The following is a 22281-nucleotide window of genomic DNA, read 5'->3' as shown; positions in this document are numbered from 1 at the left end:
TGGTACAACGCGGAGTTCTAAGAAAATGTTTTAAAGCCCTTTCCATTTCTCCCGTTATGGAATATGGACATCATATGGTACAGGCCCAAACTTGGGATACCCCTCTTTTAGCCAGTGTGGAGAGCCGATAACAGAGGGGCTCTCGCTCTGGCAGAGCTAATTTTGCATACGACACATTGGAGAATAAAACCACTTTTTTACAGTTCTGGAAGGACTAAGATCATGGACGTACATATGATTACACTGCTTTGCACTATACCTAACTAGCGGTGTCAGCAGTTTGGGATGGGGGTGTGTGAAATTTTCCTTTAAGTGTATGTTCACACGTAGGTTTTCAGGCGTATTTCTGAACGTAAACCCCTTGAAATACGCCTACAAAAACACGAGCGAAACGCCTACAAACTGTGGTTGTTCACATGAGGTGTATTTTTATGCTTCTGAATTCGTAAAAACCGTCTCGTCCTAAAGCAGTGTGTCACTTCTTGAAGCGTTTTTGGAGCTGATTTTCCATTGACGCTGTGAAAAACACTACAAAAGAAGCTTTAAATGAAAAAAAGCTTCATTAGTTTAAAAAAACAAAACAAAAAAAAAATGCCTTGAAATCAGCGGCTATTTACCCTTGAAAACAGCTCTGTCATTTACAGCCACTTAGTTTTGTACACGTGAACGTACCCTTAGGGGGTATGTTCACACGCAAAATCAAAAACGGCAAATGGCCTCTGATTTTCAGACATCTTCCTAGCTTAAAACTACAATTTTTCCCATTGAAATCAATGGGCAGATGTTTGTAGGCGTTTAGCAATTTTTAAGGCGTATTTCGAGGCATTTACGCCCCCCTGAAATACGCCTGAAAACCCGGACTGTGTGTGAACATACCCTAAAGGCTATGTAAACATTTAGTCAAATGTAATTTTTTTTTTGTATATAAAATGGTGTATGCGATTTTGAGCAACTTTTCAATGGGTTTTTATTAAAAAAAAAAAAGTGTTTACTTTTTTTGAAATACAGCTCATACATGTCCTGTCTACATAGAAGCTGTATCTTGCCGTCTAAGCTGAATCAGTCATAAATTTTGATGTGATCGACAATAGGTGGTTCCTGCATGGCAGACACGCAGAACCATCGCTGACCGCAGCCATCCTTCCTGCAGACCTGACAGATTCGGCTTAGACAGCTGGATACAGCTTGTATGTATACAGGACATAAAGAAGCTGTATCTCAAAAAGTAAAAACATATTTTTTAATTAAAAACCTATTTAAAAGTTGTGTAAAATCACATTATACACCGTTAAATGTAAAAAAAAAGAATAATTGACTACAACGGTGTACACAGCCTTCAGGTCTGAGACAGAAAGACAGTTTCATCTTTTGGATTCATTATTTTAGGCTGGAAACCTTGTTGAAAATAAAAAAGCAGGATAATGACAGGGTTATAGGATGAGACGCTGCTCAAACGAAATAACAGGTCATCTTTCGCACGTGTGTAGTTTTGTAAGCAGCCTAAAGAACGCTCTACATGGACAGAAAAAGCCGATCGGAACTGACCAGACTTGCAGGACAGGACTTGGAGTGCTTCCCATACCGCCTCCTCCTTCATTCCTGAAAACTGCATGTCTCTTCTAGCAAGGATCTGCATTCTGAACTTCACCAAGCATCTGTCCCTTCCTGAATAACTATTTATTTTATGTCTTGGAGTAAGGGAAAATGGTGGTTCTACTCGGCAGAATGTTTGATGATCTGTTTCTAATCTGCAATGCAGATATCTCACACTTTTCTACATTCATATAATATTTTCAGATCTAATCTGTAGTTCCAAACTCCTCATATTACCCCTAACATTTGTCTTTAATCCCTCTACTTATACAGGATTCAGGGGTTCTAGCATGAGATACACTATATCAACAAAAGTATTGGGACACCTACACATTACACCTACAGGAGCTTTTATGACAACCCATTCTAAATTCATAGGCATTAACCCGTTCTTGACCACCGATACGCCTTTTAACGTCTGTCCCTAATGGAACTTAGGCTGGGCTGCCAAGTCTAAGTCCTGCTGGGGTGTCTCGTGCAGGTTGGAGCGGGTGCTCGGCTGTCTTATGACAGCAGGTTCCTGCTCTAACGGTAGCGATAGATGTTTCCTTCCAACAGTTTAACCCCCTTAGATGCTGTGCTAGTTATTGACCACGGCATCTGTCCCCCATCGGTGGCTGGCAAATGCAATCACGGGTCGATGATGGGTTGCGATGGCAGCTGGGGGTTTAACAAAAGTTTTACACTGACAGGCAATAATGCTTTGCTATACTAAGTATACCAAAGCATTGTATAAGCGATCAAAAGATCACATAGTGAAATCCCCTAGTGGGACGAAAAAATAATGAATTAATGTAAAATAAAAGTAAATTAAGATGCATAGTAAAAAACAAAACCTTTTTCCATAAAAGTGGTTTTATTTAGTAAAAGTGTGAAATATATCGCCGTGATTGTAATGACCATTTTATTTTTTTTATAATCTTTTTATTTAAACTGAAAAGTGACCCCATAGAAAAACAATGGCGGAATTGCTATTTTTTCCATTACCCCCCCAAAAAATAACTAACATTAATCTCGAAGTCCCATGTACCCCAAAATAAGAAACAAATGAAAACTACGTCTCATCCCGCAAAAAACAAGCCCTCGTATGGCAACATCGACAGAAAAATAAAGGTTTTTTTAATTGCAATAATAGTAACATATAAAAAACATATACATATATGGTTTTGCTGTAATCGTACCGACCCATAGAATAAAGGTAGCATGTTATTTACACCACATGGTGAATGGCGTAATTGAACGCCTTCAGGACACAGCCTGTTTTGGCCTTAAAGACAAAGACGATTTTTCCATATCTGACATGTTACCTTATGTAGTAATAACTTGGGAATGCTTTTACCTATCCAAGTGATTCTGAGATTGTTTTCTCGTGACATGTTGTACTTTGTTAGTAAAAAAAAATGTGGTAAATTAATTCAATATTTGTGTGAAAAACACCAACATTTTGAGAAAATTAGCATTTTTCTAAATTTAACTGCTTTTAAGACGGGTAGTGTTACACACAAAATAGTTACGAATTCACATATCCCATATGTGTACTTTGTTTGTATAATTTTTTTGAACATTCTTTTATTTGACCAGGACGTTACAAGACTTAGAACTTTAGCAGCAATTTCTCACATTTTCAAGAATTTCAAAAGGCTATTTTTACAGGGACCAGTTCAGTTGTGAAGTGGCTTTGAGGGCCTTCTATATTAGAAAGTCCCCATAATCCCACCCCCCTTTTTAAAACTGCGCCCCCAAAATTATCCAAAACAGCATTCAGAAAGTGTTATAATGTATAAAAACCATTTTTTTTCTCTCTCAAATTCATTTGTAAGGCCTCATGCACACGAACGTATTTTTTTCCTCCCATAAATACTGGCGGAAATACGGGTCCTTTGTCACACGTATTCGACCCGTATTCCACCAGTATTTACGGACCCGTTTTCGCTGCACTAATCGGCAGCCCCTTCTCTCTATCAGTGGTGGAAAGAGAGAAGGGGCAGCCCTTTCAGGCAGAGTTTCCGCAGCGATTGAAAGTAAACCAAGTTCATACGTACCGTTGTCTTGGTGACGGGGTCCCTTTTTTGACATCCAGTCCGACCTCCCTGGATGACGCGGCAGTCCATGTGACCGCTGCAGACTGTGTTTGGCCTGTGATTGACTGCAGCGGTCACATGGGAGGAAACGTCATCCCGGGGGGCCAGACTGGAGGAAGAAGCAGGTAAGTTAACTTTTAATACTATTAACTCCAGCGGTAGTCACTGTCCCGGGTGCTGAAAGAGTTACTGCCAATCACTTAACTCTTTCAGCACCATGGACAGTGACTATCCCCTGACGTCTCCTATAAACACTCCCGTAATTACTGGTGCGCACACGTAGCCAACCTTAATTACGGGAGTCCCATAGACTTCTATGGGCCTGCTCGTGCCGTTATTACGGCCTGAAATAGGACATGGTCTATATTTTTCAACGGCACGGGCACCTTCCCGTAAGCATACGGGAAGGTACCCGTGGCCAATAGAAGTCTATGGGGTCGTAATTACGACTCGTAATTACGGTCGTTTGTACGTTCGTGTGCATGAGGCCTAATACAAGTATTTTTTTTTTCTGTAACACAAAAGTTTACACAAGAAATTGCCCAGATTCTGCAGCTTTTAGAAATATGCCACATGTGGCCCTAGTGCCCTGATGGACTGAAACACAGGCCTCAGAAGCAAAGGAGAACCTAGTTAATTTTTTTTTTTTAAATATATTTTAGGCACCATGTCAGGTTTGAAGAGGTCTTGTGGTGCCAAAACCGTGAAATAAACAAGTGACCCAATTTTGTAAACTACACCCCTCAAAGAATTTATCTAGGGGTATAGTTAGCATTTTGACCCCACAGTTTTTTTTGCTAAATGTATTTGAATTAGTCTGTGAAGATGAAAATATACTTTTTTTTTCTGAAAAAACGTAGACCTTTTTAATATTTACAAGGAATAAAGGAGAAAAAGCACACCAATACTTGTAAAGCAATTTCTCCTCCTGTTTTACGGCAATACCCCATATGTGGTAATAAACTGCTGTTTGGACGCACAGCGGGGCTTAGAAGGGAAGGAGCGCTATTTGGCTTTTGGAGCTCAAATTTAGCTGAAATGGTTTTGAGGTGTCATGTCGCATTTGCAAAGCCCCTGAGGGACCAAAACAGTGAAAACCCCCCAAAAGTGACCCCATTTGGTTAACTACACCACTTAAGGAATCTATCTAGGGGTATAGTGAGCATTTAGGCCCCACACGTCTTTTGCAGAATTTATTAGAATTAGGCAGTGAAAATGAATATTAACATTATTTCTACAAAAATCTTGAATTTTTTCATTTTCACAAAAGGGGAAAAAGCACCCCAATATTTGTAAAGCAATTTCTACCGAGTACGGAAATACCCCACATGTGGTCATAAATTGTGGGTTTTTTTTATTATTAGAAATTAACCCTTTCTGGACTGATCCATTTTTTGCTTTTTTATTTTGGTCTTTCACTTATTTTGGTTTTTTAACTTTTTTTTTTTTTCAGTCAATAGAGTGGTGTGAGGGCTTATTTCTTGCTGGATGAGTTGTATTTTCTATTGACACCATTTAATGTACCGGGAAACTGAAAGTAAACTTTGCATCCTAAAATTGGGAAAAAAATGATTTTTTGGGTTTTGATTTTACTGCTTTCACCGTGCAGTAAAACGAAAACTTAAATTTTTTCTGCGACTCCATACAATTGCGGTGATACCAAATTGATATAGTTTGTTTTATATTTTACTACTTTTACAAAGTAAAAACGATTTAAAAAAAAAAAAAAAAAGTTTTTCGTTTAACCACATTCCGAGAAGCATAACTTTTTTTATTTTTTTTATTTTGTTCGATTGAAAGGTGTGAGGGATTATTTGTTGCGGGACGAGCTAGTTTTTGTTGGTACCATTTTTTTGGTACATACACTACCGTTCAAAAGTTTAGGGTCACTTAGAAATTTCCTTATTTTTGAAAGAAAAGCAGTTTTTTTCAATGAAGATCACATTAAATTAATCAGAAATACACTCTATACATTGTTAATGTGGTAAATGACTATTCTAGCTGCGAACGTCTGGTTTTTAATGCAATATCTACATAGGTGTATAGAAGCCCATTTCCAGCAACCATCACTCCAGTGTTCCAATGGTACATTGTGTTTGCTAACTGTGTTAGAAGGCTAATGGATGATTATAAAACCCTTGTGCAATTATGTTAGCACTGCTGTAAACAGTTTTGCTGTTTAGAGGAGCTATAAAACTGACTTTCCTTTGAGCTAGTTGAGAATCTGGAGCATTACATTTGTGGGTTCGATTAAACTCTCCAAATGGCTTGAAAAAGAGAGCTTTCATGTGAAACTCGACAGTCTATTCTTGTTCTTCTAAATGAAGGCTATTCCATGCGAGAAATTGCCAAGAAACTGAAGATTTCCTACAACGGTGTGTACTACTCCCTTCAGAGGACAGCACAAACAGGCTCTAACCAGAGTAGAAAGAGAAGTGGGAGGCCCCGCTGCACAACTGAGCAACAAGACAAGTACATTAGAGTCTCTAGTTTGAGAAATAGACGCCTCATAGGTCCTCAACTGGCAGCTTCATTAAATAGTACCCGCAAAACGCCAGTGTCAACGTCTACAGTGAAGAGGCGACTCCGGGATGCTGGCCTTCAGGGCAGAGTGGCAAAGAAAAAGCCATATCTGAGACTGGCTAATAAAAGGAAAAGATTAATATGGGCAAAAGCACACAGACATTGGACAGAGGAAGACTGGAAAAAAGTGTTATGGACAGACGAATCGAAGTTTGAGGTGTTTGGATCACACAGAAGAACATTTGTGAGACGCAGAACAACTGAAAAGATGCTGGAAGACTACCTCCACCATGCTTGACAGATGGCGTCAGGCAATGTGGTGGTCTGGGGTTGCTTTGGTGCTGGTAAAGTGGGAGATTTGTACAAGGTAAAAGGGATTTTGAATAAGGAAGGCTATCACTCCATTTTGCAACGCCATGCCATACCCTGTGGACAGCGCTTGATTGGAGCCAATTTCATCCTACAACAGGACAATGACCCAAAGCACAGCTCCAAATTATTCAAGAACTATTTAGGGAAGAAGCAGGCAGCTGGTATTCTATCTGTAATGGAGTGGCCAGCGCAGTCACCAGATCTCAACCCCATAGAGCTGTCGTGGGAGCAGCTTGACCGTATGGTACGCAAGAAGTGCCCATCAAGCCAATCCAACTTGTGGGAGGGCCTTCTGGAAGCATGGGGTGAAATTTCTCCCGATTACCTCAGCAAATTAACAGCTAGAATGCCAAAGGTCTGCAATGCTGTAATTGCTGCAAATTGAGCATTCTTTGACAAAAGCAAAGTTTCAAGGAGAAAATTATTATTTCAAATAAAAATAGTTATTTCTAACCTTGTCAATGTCTTGACTATATTTTCTAGTCCTTTTGCAACTCATTTGATAAATATAAGGCCTCATTTACACGAACGTGATATACGTCCGTGCGGCGCGCTTGCTTTTCACGCGGGTCGCACGGACCTATACAAGTCTATGGGGGCATGCAGACAGTCCGTGAGTTTTGCTCAGCGTGAGTGCGCTGAAAAAAAACTCACGACATGTTCTAAATTTCTGCGTTTTTCGCGCATCACGCACCCATTGAAGTCAATGGGTGCGTGAAAACCACGAAGGTCGCACAGAAGCACTTCCGTGCGAACTGCGTGATTCGCGCAAGAGCTGTCAAACTCTGAATGTAAACAGAAAAGCACCACGTGCTTTTCTGTTTACAAACATCCAAACGGAGTGTCAGAATTTAGAGATGAGCGAACCGAACTTCACCGCGTTCGGCCGAACTCGTTTTGACCGAACCCGGCAAAAAAAATTCCGGTACGCGACGTCAGGAGATAGTCACTGTCCAGGGTGCTGAAAGAGTTAAACTGTTTCAGCACCCTGGACAGTGACTTCCGATCACAATATACATGAACGTGTAAAAAAAAAAAAAGAAGTTCTGACTTACCGATAACTCCCGGCTTCTTCCTCCAGTCTGACCTCCCGGGATGACAATTCAGTCCAAGTGACAGCTGCAGCCAATCACAGGCCAAGCACAGGCTGCAGCCAATCACAGGCTGCAGCGGTCACATGGACTGCCGCGTCATCCAGGGAGGTGGGGCCGGATGTCGTGAGGGACGCGTCACCAAGTCAACGGCCGGGAGACAGGACTGGAGGAAGCAGGAAGTTCTTGGTAAGTATGAACGTCTTATTTTTTATTCACAGGTTGCTGTATATTTTGATCGGAATTCACTGTCGAGGGTGCTGAAAGAGTTACTGCCGATCAGTTAACTCTTTCAGCACCCTGGACAGTGACTGACGTCGACTAGCCTCATCTCTGATGGCGGCTGCGCGAAAATCACGCAGCCGCGCATCATACACTGATGACACACGGAGCTGTCAAGTGCCTTTTGCGCACGCAAAACGCTGCGTTTTTTTGGGTGCGCAAAATGCACACGCTCGTGTAAATGAGGCCTAAGTGTGAGTTTTCATGGAAAACACAAAATTGTCTGGGTGACCCCAAACTTTTGAACGGTAGTGTACAACTTTTTGAACACTTTCTATAAAATTTTATTTAGAGCTAGGGAAACCAAAAAACAGAGATTTTTGGCATATTAAATTCATCATTCTTTACGCCATTCACCGTGTGAGTTAAATAATGGTATATTGTAATAGTTTGGACTTTTACAGACGCAGCGATACCAATTTTGTCTTTTTTATTTTTAACCTTAGCGAAAAAATGGGAAAAGGGTTTCTTTTGGACTTTAATTTTTTTTTCCACTAATAACTATTTTTGTTTTTTTTCCACTTTTTTAGTCCCCTGGTAAAATACACTGCAATGCTAATATATTGCGGTATATTCTCATTTTTACAGGCTCCTGTAGCCGCGCGATCACTTTTCCTGTCCATTATTCCCGGGTGTCAGCTGTAATACACAGCTGACACCCGCAGCGCATGGTACGGGCTGAGCGCGTGAGCTCGCTCCATACATCACCCCCCCCCCGCGCCATGACATGCTATTAAGTCGTGGTGCGCGAAGGGGTTAATGCGCAGTGGATGGTGCGGAGTGAAAATTAAAATTTTCCACTGATATGCCATTTTAGTGCACAATATGTTGTTCTCAGTTTGTGCCACTGAAGACCAATACCTCACAAAATATTAATTGGGTTCTTCCAGGTATGGCGATGCCATTTTTGTGGACGTAAACTGCTGTTTGGGCACGCTGTAGGGCTCATAAGAGAGGGAGCGCCATTTGACTTTTGGAGCGCAGATTTAGCTTGGTAGTTGTTCTGTTTGGCGTTTTGATGGTATTTCAGTTTATAATGTGGGGGCATATGTTATCTGGGCAGAGTACATCAGGGCATAATAAGAGGGTATAATAATGTGGTAAATAATAATCCGCAGATGTGTGGCCAGTGTCGCACTGATAAATGGTGCCCGATCTTATCCGCTTTTGGAAAACTCACTACATTGTGCATCGCCATAGTCTCAGAGCCATAACTTTTTTTATTTTTTTCTCCAATGGAGCTGTGTGAGTTCATCGTGGGCTATAAACGACAATTTAACTTTTACCTGCGGGCCGATACGATTTTATATATATATAATATATATATATATATATATATATATATATATATAAGAAATCCCGCAGCACTTCGGTATGGCAAATAAAGTTGATTTATTTCAAACCGCAAAACAGGATGCAACGTTTATGTCCAACCTTAGGACCTTTTGGAGCGTTTGCACAATAAAATCAATTTTTTTTTAAATTATTTCTTTTTTGTGTTGCTGTATTCTGAAAGCCATAACTTTTTTTTATTTTTCGGTCAAAAAAGCTGTGTAAGGGCTTGTTTTTTTGTGGGACGGGTTGTAGTTTTTATTGGTACTAGTTTGGGGTACATGCGACTTTTTGATCACTTTTTATTCTATATTTTGGGAGGGGTGGTGACAAAAAAATCTGTAAAAACAATGCCAGAATCACTTTTTTTTTTTTTTATTTTTTTATTTTTTTGGCGGTGTTTACCGTGTGGGAAAAATAATATTCTAGTTTTATAGTTTGAGTTGTTACGAAAGCGGTGATACCAAATATGTGTACTTTATTTATCGTGTTAATTTTTGGTTTATGTAACTTATAACTTTTTTATTTTTATAGCTTTTATAAAACATTTTTATTAACTCGTTGGCTTCCGTACATAACATCCCAGAGGCCATTGCCTGACCTCCAGTTGCAATGGCAACCATCGCCAGCCTCCGTCATTTCATGTGGGTGCTGCCAATCTGCGCTAAAATCCTTAAATGTGGCGATCGCAATCATCCGCCGCATCTAAGGGGTTAACTGCCGAAATCAGTGGCGATGGGCTGCTAATCGGCAACGGGGAGAGCAGGGCAGACACCCTGCACAGTTAAATGCCGCGGCGGTTACCTGTCAAAGTACAGACGTAACTGCACGTCAAAGTGCGTGAAGTTACTGCTCACCTTAACGTGCAGTTAAGTCAAGATGCGGGAAGGGGTTAAAATGCATAGAACAATAAAGGAATTGCTGTTTCTTTTTCTACCCCCCCCCCCCAAAAAAAATAGTAATAAAACCAAAATAGTGCAATTTAAAAAAAAAATTAAAAATAATGCCGCTTTTTCTGCAAAAATTCCCTATAAAGCTATGTCGAAAGAAAAGAGTTATAGCTCTTTGAATGCGACAATGGAAAAACTAAAAAAATAAATAACTTGGTCATTAAAGAGGCTCTGTCACCACATTATAAGTGCCCTATCTCCTACATAATGAAGTCGAAGCTGTAATTTAGGTAACAGCAATGTTTTTTTTATTTAGAAAAACTATCTATTTTCACCAAGTTTTGAGCGATTTTTAGCTTTACGCTAATTACTTTCTTAATAGACAACTGGGCGTGTGTTTTACTTTTGACCAAGTGGGCGTTGTGGAGAGAAGTGTATGACGCTGACCAATCAGCGTCATACACTTCTCTCCATTCATGTAATCAGCACATAGTGATCCTACGTTCACGATGTGCAGTCACATACTCACACATTAACGTTACTAAAGTATTCTGACAGTGAATAGACATCACCTCCTGCCAGGACGCGATGTCTATTCACAATCCCGACACTTCAGTAACGTTTGTGTGGGACTTACAGCACATCGAGATCACGTTGTGCTATCATTTACAGCGTGATCTCACGAGATTACGCTTGCTGTGCTGTAAGTCACACACAAACGTTATCGAACTGTCGGGATTGTGAATAGACATCCCTTCCTCGCTGGAAGGTATGTCTATTCACCGTCAAGACACTACAGTAATGTTAATGTGTGAGTAAGTGACTGCGCATAGTGAACAACGCAGGATCACTATGTGCTGATTACATGAATGGAGAGAAGTGCATGACGCTGATTGGTCAGCGTCACACACTCCTCTGTACAACGCCCACTTGGTCAGAAGTAAAAATACGCCCAGTTGTCTATTAAGAAAATCATTAGCATAAAGCTAAAATCACTCATAACTTGGTGAAAATAAATAGTTTTTCTAAATAAAAAACCACTGCTGGTACCTACATTACAGCGCCGATCTCATTATGTAGTAGATAGGGCACTTATAATGTGGGGACAGAGCCTCTGTCTGTAGGATTTTTTGTCCATTCCTTCAGAAGAGCATTTGTGAGGCCAGACACTGATGTTGGAGAAGAGGGCCTGGCTCGCAATCTCTGTTCTAGTTTATCCCAAAGGTTTTCGATGGGGTTGAGGACAGGGCTTTGTGCTCTAGGCCAGTCCAGTTCTTCTACACCAAACTCACCCGACCATGTCTTTATGGATCTTACTTTGTGCACTGGGGCATAGCCATGCTGGAATAGAAAAGGGCCCTCCCCAAACTGTTCCCACAAAGTTACAAGAATACAATTGTCCAAAATGTCTTGGTATGCTGAAGCATTAAGATTTTCCTTCACTGGAACTAAGGGGCTAGGCCAAACCTGATTAACAGCCCCATGGCATTATTCCTCCTCCACCAAACTTTACAGTTGGCACAACGCAGTCAGGCAGGTAACGTTCTCCTGGCGTCCGCCAAGCTCTGACTCGTCCATCAGACTGCCAGATAGAGAAGAGCGATTTGTCACTAGAGAACACGTTTCCATTGCTCCATTGGCGGTGTGCTTTACACCACTCCATCCAACGCTAGGCATTGTGCTTGATGTAATGCTTGCATGCAGCTGCTCAGCTGTGGAAATCCATGCCATAAAGACCCCAGCGCACAGTTTTTGTGTTTTTGTTTATTTTTGTTTGTTTTGTAATAAGGCCAGAGGAGGCTTGGAATGGTTAATGAGTCATCAGTACGTTGGCGACTTATGCACTTTGCACCTCAGCACTTGGTGACCCCTGCTCTGTAACTTACGTGGTCTGCCACTTCATGGCTGAGTTGCTGTGATTCCTAAACACTTTCCCTTTACAATAATACTACGAACAGTTGATCATGGAATATCTAGGAGGGAAGAAATTACATGAACTGACTTGTTGCAATGGTGGCATCTTCTTACATTACCATGCTCACAATCAGTGATCTCTTTAGAACGACAAATTCTTTCACGAATGTTTGTATAGGCAGACTGCATGGCTAGGTGCTCGATTTTATACATCTGTGGCAATGGCACTGAATGATACACCTGTATTCAATGGTTAAGAGGTGTGTTCCAATGCGTTTCTCCATATGGTGCATGTATCTTAATATTTTATTGTGTATACATATTTAAAGGGGTATTCCCAGAATTGACAATTATCACCTATCCACAGCATAGGTGATAATTGTCTGATCGCTGGGGCCTTTAGCTCTAGGACCACCACCGATTGTCCCAAAAACCTAGATTCATCTCATTGCGCCCCTCGCAGTGAGGCTGAACTTGAATAGTGGCACAGTTGAGCTTGCGCGCTTGCTGCTCCATGCAATGTCTATCGGACTGACTGATACAGCCGAGCCATTTACACGGCTGTTTGTCGTTCCTATAGACTTTTTGAATAGAGTAGCAGCGCGCATGCTCGACAGCCGATAGGTGCGGGTCCCAGTGGTGGAGCCCTCATCGATCAGACAATTATCACCGATCCTGTAATTAGTTGATGATTGATTCTGGCAATACCCCATTAATCTGCCAATACACATGGGATCGTGGTGTAATCTGCCGACATTTCAATCTGCCCAGTCCTTTGTTATACTGGCAGATATGCTGCTGTTAAGTGTCTGAAAGGAGCTTGTCTCCCTCACCCCTATTTATAGAACCCCTATGTCAGGGGTGACAGCCATTTTATGTGTGGCCATTTTTAGCTTCTAATATGTCTTTGTTATAGTTTATTTTCTGTCAGCAATGTTAGGGGTGTATTCAGTATTAGGGTATGTTCACACAGGGTGGTTCCGCTGAGTAAAAGTACACCGTGTATCCGGTTACGTCCGAATTCCGGACGTAAATCACCAAATTGTGATTCGGTTTTTCAGGTGGAATGTCTGATGCGGAAAACAGCAGGTTAAATGGCGACGCGTCCCTCTGATGTCCTGCAGCCTGGCCTTTTGGGATGACATTTCATCCCATGTGATCGCTGCAGCTGGGAAGTTTTCTTTTTTTTTTGCGGTGGAATTGCAGCTTTTTGCTATTTTGTTTAGGGTTTTACCTCCCCATTGAATTCAATGGGTAAAACCCACAGCAGAAAAGCAACGATTCCAAAGTCTAATTTGACATGCTGCGGAATAAAAAACTGCACTGCAGGTCAATTTACAAGCTTTATTTCGGCTTATTTTTTACACGCCGCAAGGATGAGATTTGTTCAATTCTTATCCACTTTATTTCTACTGTATTACGCTGTGGATTTTCCACAATGAAATCCGTTGTGAAAAATCGGCAGTGTTTACGCTACGTGTGGACATACCCTAAGTTTGTCTGGGGGACAATTGTTTAAATATTTTAACTTTTTTAGTGTGCGGTCACACGCTGCAGGTTTTGTTGCAAAAATTTCTTGTGACAAACCCATTCAAATGAATGCAACGGATTGTCTGTTTCTGCAGCAGGTGTATGGATTTCTTCAAGTACCATTCAGATGAATGGAACTGATTTTCAGTCTCAGAAAATGTCTGCAACAAAATGTGACTTGTGACTTCACCGTTCCCACGTATCGTAAACGCTGCAGAATTCTGTGCAGAAATTCTGCAGCATTTACAGTAGCAGCAAAGTGGATGAGATTTTGAAAAACTCGTACCCATGCTGCAATAAAAAAATTATAAATTGACTTGCGGTGCGGAGTTTAAATCTGCAGCATGTCAGTTTATGCCTTTGTTGCTTTTCTGTTGTGGGTTTTCCGTATTGAATTCAATACGGATGCAGAACCCGCAACAGATAGCCAAGTGATACGACTATTGCGGCGGAGTCGCAGGTCTGATACGCTGCAGAGTTTTTACACAGCGTATCTGACCCGTGGGAACCCGGCCTTATCCACATAAACGCAGATATTGCGGCAGGTAAAATATGCACTTAATATTGCAGGGTTTTTATGCAATTTTTAGGTGTCAATTTTACATTTTGATGCGTAAACCCGTGCAGATTTTTTTGTGCGTATTGGTGTTTTTTTTTTTTTTACAAACTTGTCAGATACAATTCTGAGTCTTCAACACAAGATAAACTGACATGCTGCAAATTTTAAAATCTGCACCGCGGGTCAACTTACGTGCGGAAAAATTCAGTAACATGTAGATGAGATTACTTGAAATCTCATTTACTTTGCTGGTACTGTATTACGCTGCAGATTTCTCTCTGACAGGGCTTTGGAGTCTGGGGCCGTTTTCAGTGGAGTTGAAGTGGCTAGAAATGTACCAATCAATTCCCGTTTTTCTAAATAAAAATGTTAAATGGACATTAACTTTTCAAACAACTTATCCTAATATCTACCTGATATATCAACTATGTAATTGAAGGGGGTTTTACACTGCGCGGTTATCGTGCAGACAAGTGTTCATATAACGCCAGATGAACGAGCAAATTCTTGTGATGATGTATGGGGACGAGCGATCGGAGTAACGACTGCTTTTCCCCATCCATAACTCCGTGTGACCGAAGCAAACGAGCGCCGATCAACTATGTCTCATTGATCGGCGCTCGCTGCATCGGCCTATTGTTGGCCGGTGTGACAGGCCCTTTACTTACTGTTACAATTACGTTTTTATCCATGCAAGTTCTGTGTTGCTGCCACTAGGTGTCTCCATTCGTGTAATCTGCTGTCCACCGCCTATTGTGAAGCAAAATCCTTCCCTAATTACAGAGCAGAGGAGATAAACTATAGTACGTGGTGGGGGGGTTGTCTCTTCACTGCCTGCCAATGGAAGTCTATGTGGATGGTGGAGCAGAAGAAAAGAGAGCTGGAGCAGAGAGACAAACACTGCACATAGAAGTCTATGGGGATGGGGGAGCAGGAGAACAGAGAGAGACAGACCATGCAGAAATGACCAAGAAAAAATTGGGGTTTATGGTGTGGAGAGCATGTAAAGGCATAGAAGGTCCCTAAACAACTATTACAATTTTTGTAGCATTTGTGTTCTGTTGGAAATGTGCGTTGTGCTCTATTCTCACTTAGAATGCAGCAACAACCATAAAAATCTATCTAATCTAAGGCGGTGTTCACATCTGCGTCAGAGGCTCCATTAGGGGAGATCCGGTAGGGTTTACCGGAGACCATACCGCAGCATGCTGCGTTGTTGTCTGGTAAAATCACGGACACCCCAGCCGAAAGCAGATGGAACCCAATGGGTTCTGTCGGCAACCGGCGCTATCCGTTGTCCATCCGTTGTCCAAAGGAACCATTGGTTCCGTTATTCCCTTGTCCTGCTCCTCTGACTAAGCAGGACAACGGAACACACGAATACAGGTGTGAACCCAGCCTAACCAGTATAATGCGCACAGTTCAGTCCCAAGTGGAGTATGAATTGGGAAAACGAATGTGCCATATACGCTAAGGAACAATTGAGAACCCCCCCCCCCCTACCCTCACAAATGTCTATCAGTCACTAAGAAGCATGTGTGGTGGTGGTGCCACTGCCAACTAACTACCTGCGTGGGCTTGCCGCCTAGGAGGTGCTGGACCTGATAAGGGTACTTAATCTTGCTTTTTAGGGGGCATTGTAGTTGGCATTTATGAAGGCACTGTAGTATCTGGGAAATCTGCCATACCGCATTCCGCTTTCAGATTCCTCTCTCCTCCGTATTTGGTGAGAGAAGGGAACGTTTCCTGAAACTTAAAGGAGCACTCAATGCAGAGCTGATGAACTGCCCGCTCAGGTCCTCCCTGGGCATAACCTATATAGAGATTTTGTCTGGAGTGTTCCTTCGTGTGATATGAAGAAGGTTTCTATAAAAAGGTACTATGGTTGAGCTCACGGTTGAACTTTTTGATCATGTCTAGTTATTTCTCCTTGTCGTTCTATAAATAACGGTTACCATACATGTGTGATTGAGAACTAGTCTTTCCAGTACTCTTTCTATGACACTTTTTGATTTATGATTTGAATGCTTATAAAAAGTGGGACTTCTATTCTTAATATTCTTTTTCCAGTGTTTTTTTTTTGTACTTAAACACTGTGTGAAACCTTCTAATGTACGACCTGACAAAGGGATCTGTCCTGAAACGTGTTGTCGTGAGCCGAATAAAAGGACATCTAGTTTTAAACAAAGAACTCTTCTACTTGTGGAGTCTCTTGCCAGATCCCTTTACTGCATCTTTTATTCTCCACACACTGGTCCCCCCCGAGTGAAGTCCCTTCTAGTGGGGGCAGCAGAGGGGGAGGCAGTCTCCACATGCTACATTCAGCCTAGGTTAGCGGTTTTCTGTCACCTGTACATTGCTCCCGGAATCTGACGTGTCCCAGATGATATTACCTTAGAGGAGCACTGCTTCTCATGTTTCATTTTTTTTCCTTTATATTTTCTAATCTGAAGGGGTCTCGTTTTAGTCAAAGCCTACATTGTGCTACAAATTGACATTCCTTGACTGGCCTAAACATGTCGTGGCTTACAGTTTTTGAACTAGTTCTAGACGCTCACACTTCCGGTTTCACATACTATAGCAGGCACTATTTGCCTTAAAGGGTTTTGTTTGTTTTTTAATTTCTATTCCTAAGTTCACACAGTTTTTTTGCAGGAGGAAAATCTAGTGCGTGAGTCCATACATGTTGACTGAAAGTGTTAATACCCGCTTATGCATGCAGTTTCCGTTTCTTCTCTATCCACAAGAGAGCAGTGCAGGACAGGAAAGCAGGACTTTCCCACAATAGACATCATGTTCCTTTAAGTCTTGCTTTTTTACTGAAGGGAATGTTGAAGAATTGTAATGGTTTCATTTTTGTATGTGTGACGATGTGGACCAAGAGTGTATGTGTTCCCTATAGGAAGAATAAGGTGTAGTACTTGGAAAGAATGGCTCATCCATGAGGGATGTTTTCTCTGGGAGTGAGGGATGGGAAGGAGGTGCGAGTGCTGAATCACTTGTTAAGTCATTGGGAACCCCCTTTCTTTTCAATGTTGTGTGAGGTTAGTTTGTATGTACCTGAGGGACAGGTTACGCGTTTGACCGCTTTCGTCGAGTGACTATGACTGCATTACTTGTACATGTTGCTTATGACAGTGACGTTCTGAAGGGACAGCTGTGCTTTTGGTTGTTTTACCCCTCATTAGACAGTTTGCGGTGTTGGACTTCTAAAGAACCGTAATTTAGGGAGCTTTAAATTGAGGAGAAAAATAGGCGCTGCTATTCAGTAAGATTGTAGGGAGCTAAAGAGAAAGGAAGTGGTAGAGGGAGCAGCTATGCCCAGGATAAGAAGCAGAACGTGGTTAAGGAGTTAAAGGAAATACTAGGAGAAATGTGAAGCATTGTGGGGAGTGGCTGTCACTTGACTGGTGATACTGTATATGCAGGTTTCACATGGAGGCGTTCAGCTTTAAATTTAGCAACTCCCCAGATGTTTTCTAAAATCGACATCCTCCCTCAGATTGTCGAATCTGTGCTCATGATATAGCTGGTATCACTTCTGTCTTCAATAGAAACGATGATTACGTCCGGGATCCTGTTAATCCTGTTTGTTGCAAGGAAGGGGTGTGGAAAGAGTTAAGAGGGCGGCAGTGGTATTATATTCCCAGTGTATTTGTGTGTCTCGGTTGAGTGCTTTCCTCCGTGTAAAGTCCCACTTGGCTTCTTTTATCGGCCCGCCTGCCCTAAGGGGGCATTTAATAAACTACGAAGGCCCTACCCCTACAGAGGTACCATTGGGTGCACTACAGGGGGTATCAATGGGGCAAGCATTCATTTCCCGGCCTGTGATCCCGGCCTTGCAGGGTGAGTATTGTTGTTTTTGTAGAATGGTGCTACTGATTTCTCATAGGACTGTGCATGTTGTATGTTTCCGGAACTATACCATGTCGTATTTTATCATTAGTGACCAGATAGGTGTATGTAATTCTAGCATTGTTTAGTACGATTTGCTGTCATATGTTATTACATCTCGATACATTGCATGTACATCAGGCCTTTTAATACGTTATATCTGAGATGTTTACACCCCCATCCACCTGCGGCCGCACACCCGTCTTGAGGAACCTTTTATGGAGAGGTCCTCAGTGTATTTATTTTGCCAATCGCAGTATGCGTAAGATAATTTGTGTAAATTCCTCTTCCTTTAACTTTTGATACGTGAGCTTGTAGATCGAGTATAGGATTTGCCCGTGCCGTGGCCCCATAGATCTATATTTTGTTAAAGTGCTGCGGTGTATGAACCTGATCTAGATAACTTTTCTATTTTTTAACTCCTCATCCAGGCTTCTGAAATTGAGCTGTTTTTTTTCTTGTGTTTCATGTTTTCTTTGCATAATCTTGTTCCTTATAAAATTATTCTGTGGTAGTTACTCATTTTTCCTCTAGCTATAGTCCTTTTTAAAGGCAGTCCACTTTTTTTGTAACTACATTGATTGAAAAATGTTATAAATTTTGATTTTATTATACATTATGCTTAATGCATTCTGTTCCCTGTGTTACACGACATACCCCTTCCTTATATCAGTATACAGCAGAATGGTCTTGTTTTACACAACAACTTCATGACGAAGAATGGAAGCATTATCATTTTTTTTTATTTTATTATTATTTTTGTTTTATGAAGCTATGAAGTTACACTGATTTTGCTTACCGTTTCAATGTGGGTGGAGCACTCGGCAACCCGAACTACGTTGCATGTGTAAAGATCTATATAGTAAATGGACAATTTAATTAAAACCTGAATGCAAATATAGATACATGATCGTTTTGGGTTAAATATGACATCTATTTGTTTTCTAGACTTTGATAATAGTTCAATTTAATAAGCACCTGTCTCAGTTATCAGCAGTGCAATACCCGAGCCTTATGCTCTACACCCACAAATTACTTGCTGTCCCTGATTTCATCACAATATATACTGCTGCCTGGCTATTGCAGGGTTAAATCCCTTAATTAAGTGCTGTACACTCCCTGTATTGTGCAACGCATATTGACAGGCTTCCACACAAAGGCAGCTAGCTAGCCGTGCATTGCCAGCTTACACCATCAAGTGACATTTTTCACTGCCGATATGCCAACCTAGCAAATCTTAGCAGTCAAGTATTAGCATTTCTAATAATAATTTGCAGTGGTCGTCCAATTATGCCACTAATGGACACAATCCATTAGTATTCAAAACATTACGCAACCTGTAAGTGGCGATCACAATTGCTCTTTAAAACACTCCTCAGTTTTGAGGGACTAATAAATACAAAATCCATGTGAGTGGATTTCTTGTAGATCATTGCATTGCACATTACTGTACATATATTAATTTTTCATGTATACAGCGCCTATGCTGATCTAGGTATCTCCATGGTTACAGACTACAAACAAATCAAGCTTCTAGTTAGTTATCTAGTTATATAGGAAATGAGAAACGTACATGCATGCAAAAATATTTAAAATATATAAAATGTATAAGGGCTCTTGCACACTACCGTGTGTGCCGCCTGCGTCCCGTCCGTGATCCGGGGAAAGAACATGTATCACCTGAATTTACAAAGTCAATGAAAACTATCAGGTGCCACTCAGATGCCATAAAAAAAAGTCTCGAGTGGCACTCGATCATGTGCAAGAGGACCTAGGCTCTGTATACACTACGCTTGGCTTTAGGTTTGGTGTATATGTCGGGTACTTTGCTCTACATGATCAAGGATCTGTCTGCAAAGAATATATCCATTACTCATCGTCATGGGGTTGAAGGGGTATTCTGATATTTGATCGTTTTTAAATATATCCCATTCATTTCTGGTAGGTGGGGGTTAAATGGTAAATCTGTGTTATTGCTACTAGTGCCGTTGTCTGGAGGACTACTTCCTGATAGGTGGCGGTACCGGATGAGAAAACCCCCGCCATTCACACATTTATATTATGCCGTACAGATATGCCATAAATGTAAATTATTGGAATATCCCTTTTAAGACATTTCTTCAGTGAAAATAATCTTGTGATACGTCATAGATGCATGTGAAAACGCTTTAAAAAGGAAATATACCTCCAATTATACAGCATAGGGATAAGGGCAATTCAGTCAATGTCATTGAGACTCCGCATGCCACGTGTTTTTAACTTGAATAAGCTTTTATGCTTCTTAACCTTGAAAGTATATGAAATAAAGCCTTCCTTTTTACTTCATGTCAGGTGGTGTTCTGCACTATGTTCCCCTATCTGACCCTAATCGAGTACATTTGCAAGGGCCACCTGTAACCTGTTCATGAGAACTTCTCCAGTAGGATTACATGTTATATGGGAACGAATAACTCTGGCTGAAGTTATCCTCTTATACACAGTTTTTTCCTCCTGTTGCAAAAGGTGTTGAGTGACTTCCAATGACATTCACTGAATTTCCATCATCCCTATGTTGTAGCCTTGGAGGTAAATTTATTTTTTCACAGTTTTCCCCTTAATGACTGCCAATATGCCTTTTACAGCAGTCACTAAACCGCGATTATGCCACAGCGCCGCCCTTTGACAGCTGAGCGCCTAATAATAGCTGTGCTCCTGCTCCAAAGACCGGGATCAGAGGAACATCCGATCCCAGCTGTTTAACCCCTTAGATGCCGCAGTTAAGAGACCGTGGCATCTAAGTGACTTTAGGCGCATCACGTAGAAGTCTGACTTAAATGGGCAGCAACAGTCTTTCTCTCCCTTCTCCTTCTCAGCCCTCTCTGTAGACTTCTATTGGCAGGTTGTGAAGAGACAACTCCTCCCCCCCCCCCCCCCCACATACACACTTCCTGCAGTCCGTCTTCTCCTCTGCTCTATAAGTATAGCAAGTGGACAGCAGGTAACGGGAAGGGAGACACCTAGTGGAAGTAAAGGGGGTTTTACACAGGACGATTATCGTGCAGACGAGCGTTCGTATAACGCTCGTTGCCGATAATTGCCCTGTATAAACAGGGCAGCGATCAACAGATGAGCGAGCAAATGATCGATAGTCTTGTGATCGTATAGTTTTAAAAAAAGAGAAATATTATCGTTGTCGGCAGCACGTCTCCCTGTGTAAACAGGGAGATGTGCTGCCGACATGATGTATGGGGACGAGCGATCGGAGTAACGACCGCTCGTCCCCATCCATAGCTCCGTGTGACAGGAGAGAACGAGCGCCAATAAACGATGTCTCGTTGATGGGCGTTCGCTGCATCGGCCTACTGTCAGCCGGTTCAAAAGGCCCTTAAATTCGCTCAGAATTTGCATCGATAAATAAACTAAATTTTAACAGTACGTCCATTTCAAAGTTGATCAATATCAAGTATACTATTAGATTAGCATAAGTTGTTTTTGAAAAGTAAGTGTCCATTTAAGCACATCGGGTTGTGCCAGCCCCTGGCTGCCATATTTAACTATTGGCCCGCACTATCTCGTTGTCGGCGATGGGGTGCCCCCTCCCTTTGTGGTGGACGTTTCGATGTCACGGTCAACGTTAACTGCAGCATTTAAGGGTTGAGTGGCAGATATCAGAGTTCTCTTCGATCTTGGTCATTGCCACGATCGTACTGCTGGCAATCACAGCCATCCTCCCGTGGTGAGGGAGGCTGATCCCTGTCATGACTACGCTGTACATCTATGGCGCAGGGTCTTGACAGCAAGCTAACCGTGGGGGAAATGTACAGCGCGTAGTGCCAAGGGGTTAAAGAGGATCCGTCAGCTCTGCAGACAAGTCTGTTTATTAAATACTTGCGATCTCCATAAAATAATAATTCTGGAGTGTCTTTTCTACATAGTCCCGTTCTTCTGTTTTTCCTCTGGGAAATCTATGAAACATAAGTGCTGGGCTTATACACTCCCATCTCTGAATGTGTTCTCTTGGTAGCTTTACTAGAATTAATTCTCCACAAAATCAATAAGTAAATATATTTTACTTTAAGTAAGCTGAAATACCCCTGTTAGGCTCTGTTCACATCTGCGTTACGATTTCCGTTATTCTGTTCTGTCACAGGGACAGTATAACGGTAATTAAAGTAAGCTCCGGCAAAACCTATTGGCTTTTTGTCAATTTGACTGGGCAAATTAGGTCTACAGATGTGAAC

The 22281-nt window shown here is 41.6% G+C and overlaps 1 protein-coding gene across 7 annotated transcripts in view; it reads left to right on the top strand.

Moving 5' to 3' along the window:
• Positions 1 to 22281, top strand: part of PHACTR4 (phosphatase and actin regulator 4) — a 71349-nt gene that overhangs the window by 31103 nt on the left and 17965 nt on the right. For 2 of the 7 annotated variants that reach the window (XM_075853426.1, XM_075853424.1), the window contains exon 1: positions 17453 to 18013. The exons of the other annotated variants lie outside the window; for them this stretch is intronic. In XM_075853426.1, coding sequence (XP_075709541.1) covers positions 17968 to 18013 — 46 coding nt within the window. In that variant the 5' untranslated portion in view covers positions 17453 to 17967. Of the gene's footprint in view, positions 1 to 17452; positions 18014 to 22281 lie in introns of those variants that run through there. 7 annotated transcript variants of the gene reach the window in all.

This window comes from Rhinoderma darwinii, chromosome 2, assembly GCF_050947455.1.
Source record: "Rhinoderma darwinii isolate aRhiDar2 chromosome 2, aRhiDar2.hap1, whole genome shotgun sequence".
Lineage (NCBI taxonomy): Eukaryota > Metazoa > Chordata > Amphibia > Anura > Rhinodermatidae > Rhinoderma > Rhinoderma darwinii.
Note: the sequence above shows the minus strand (reverse complement) of the source record. Positions and strands in the feature narration are given on the sequence as shown.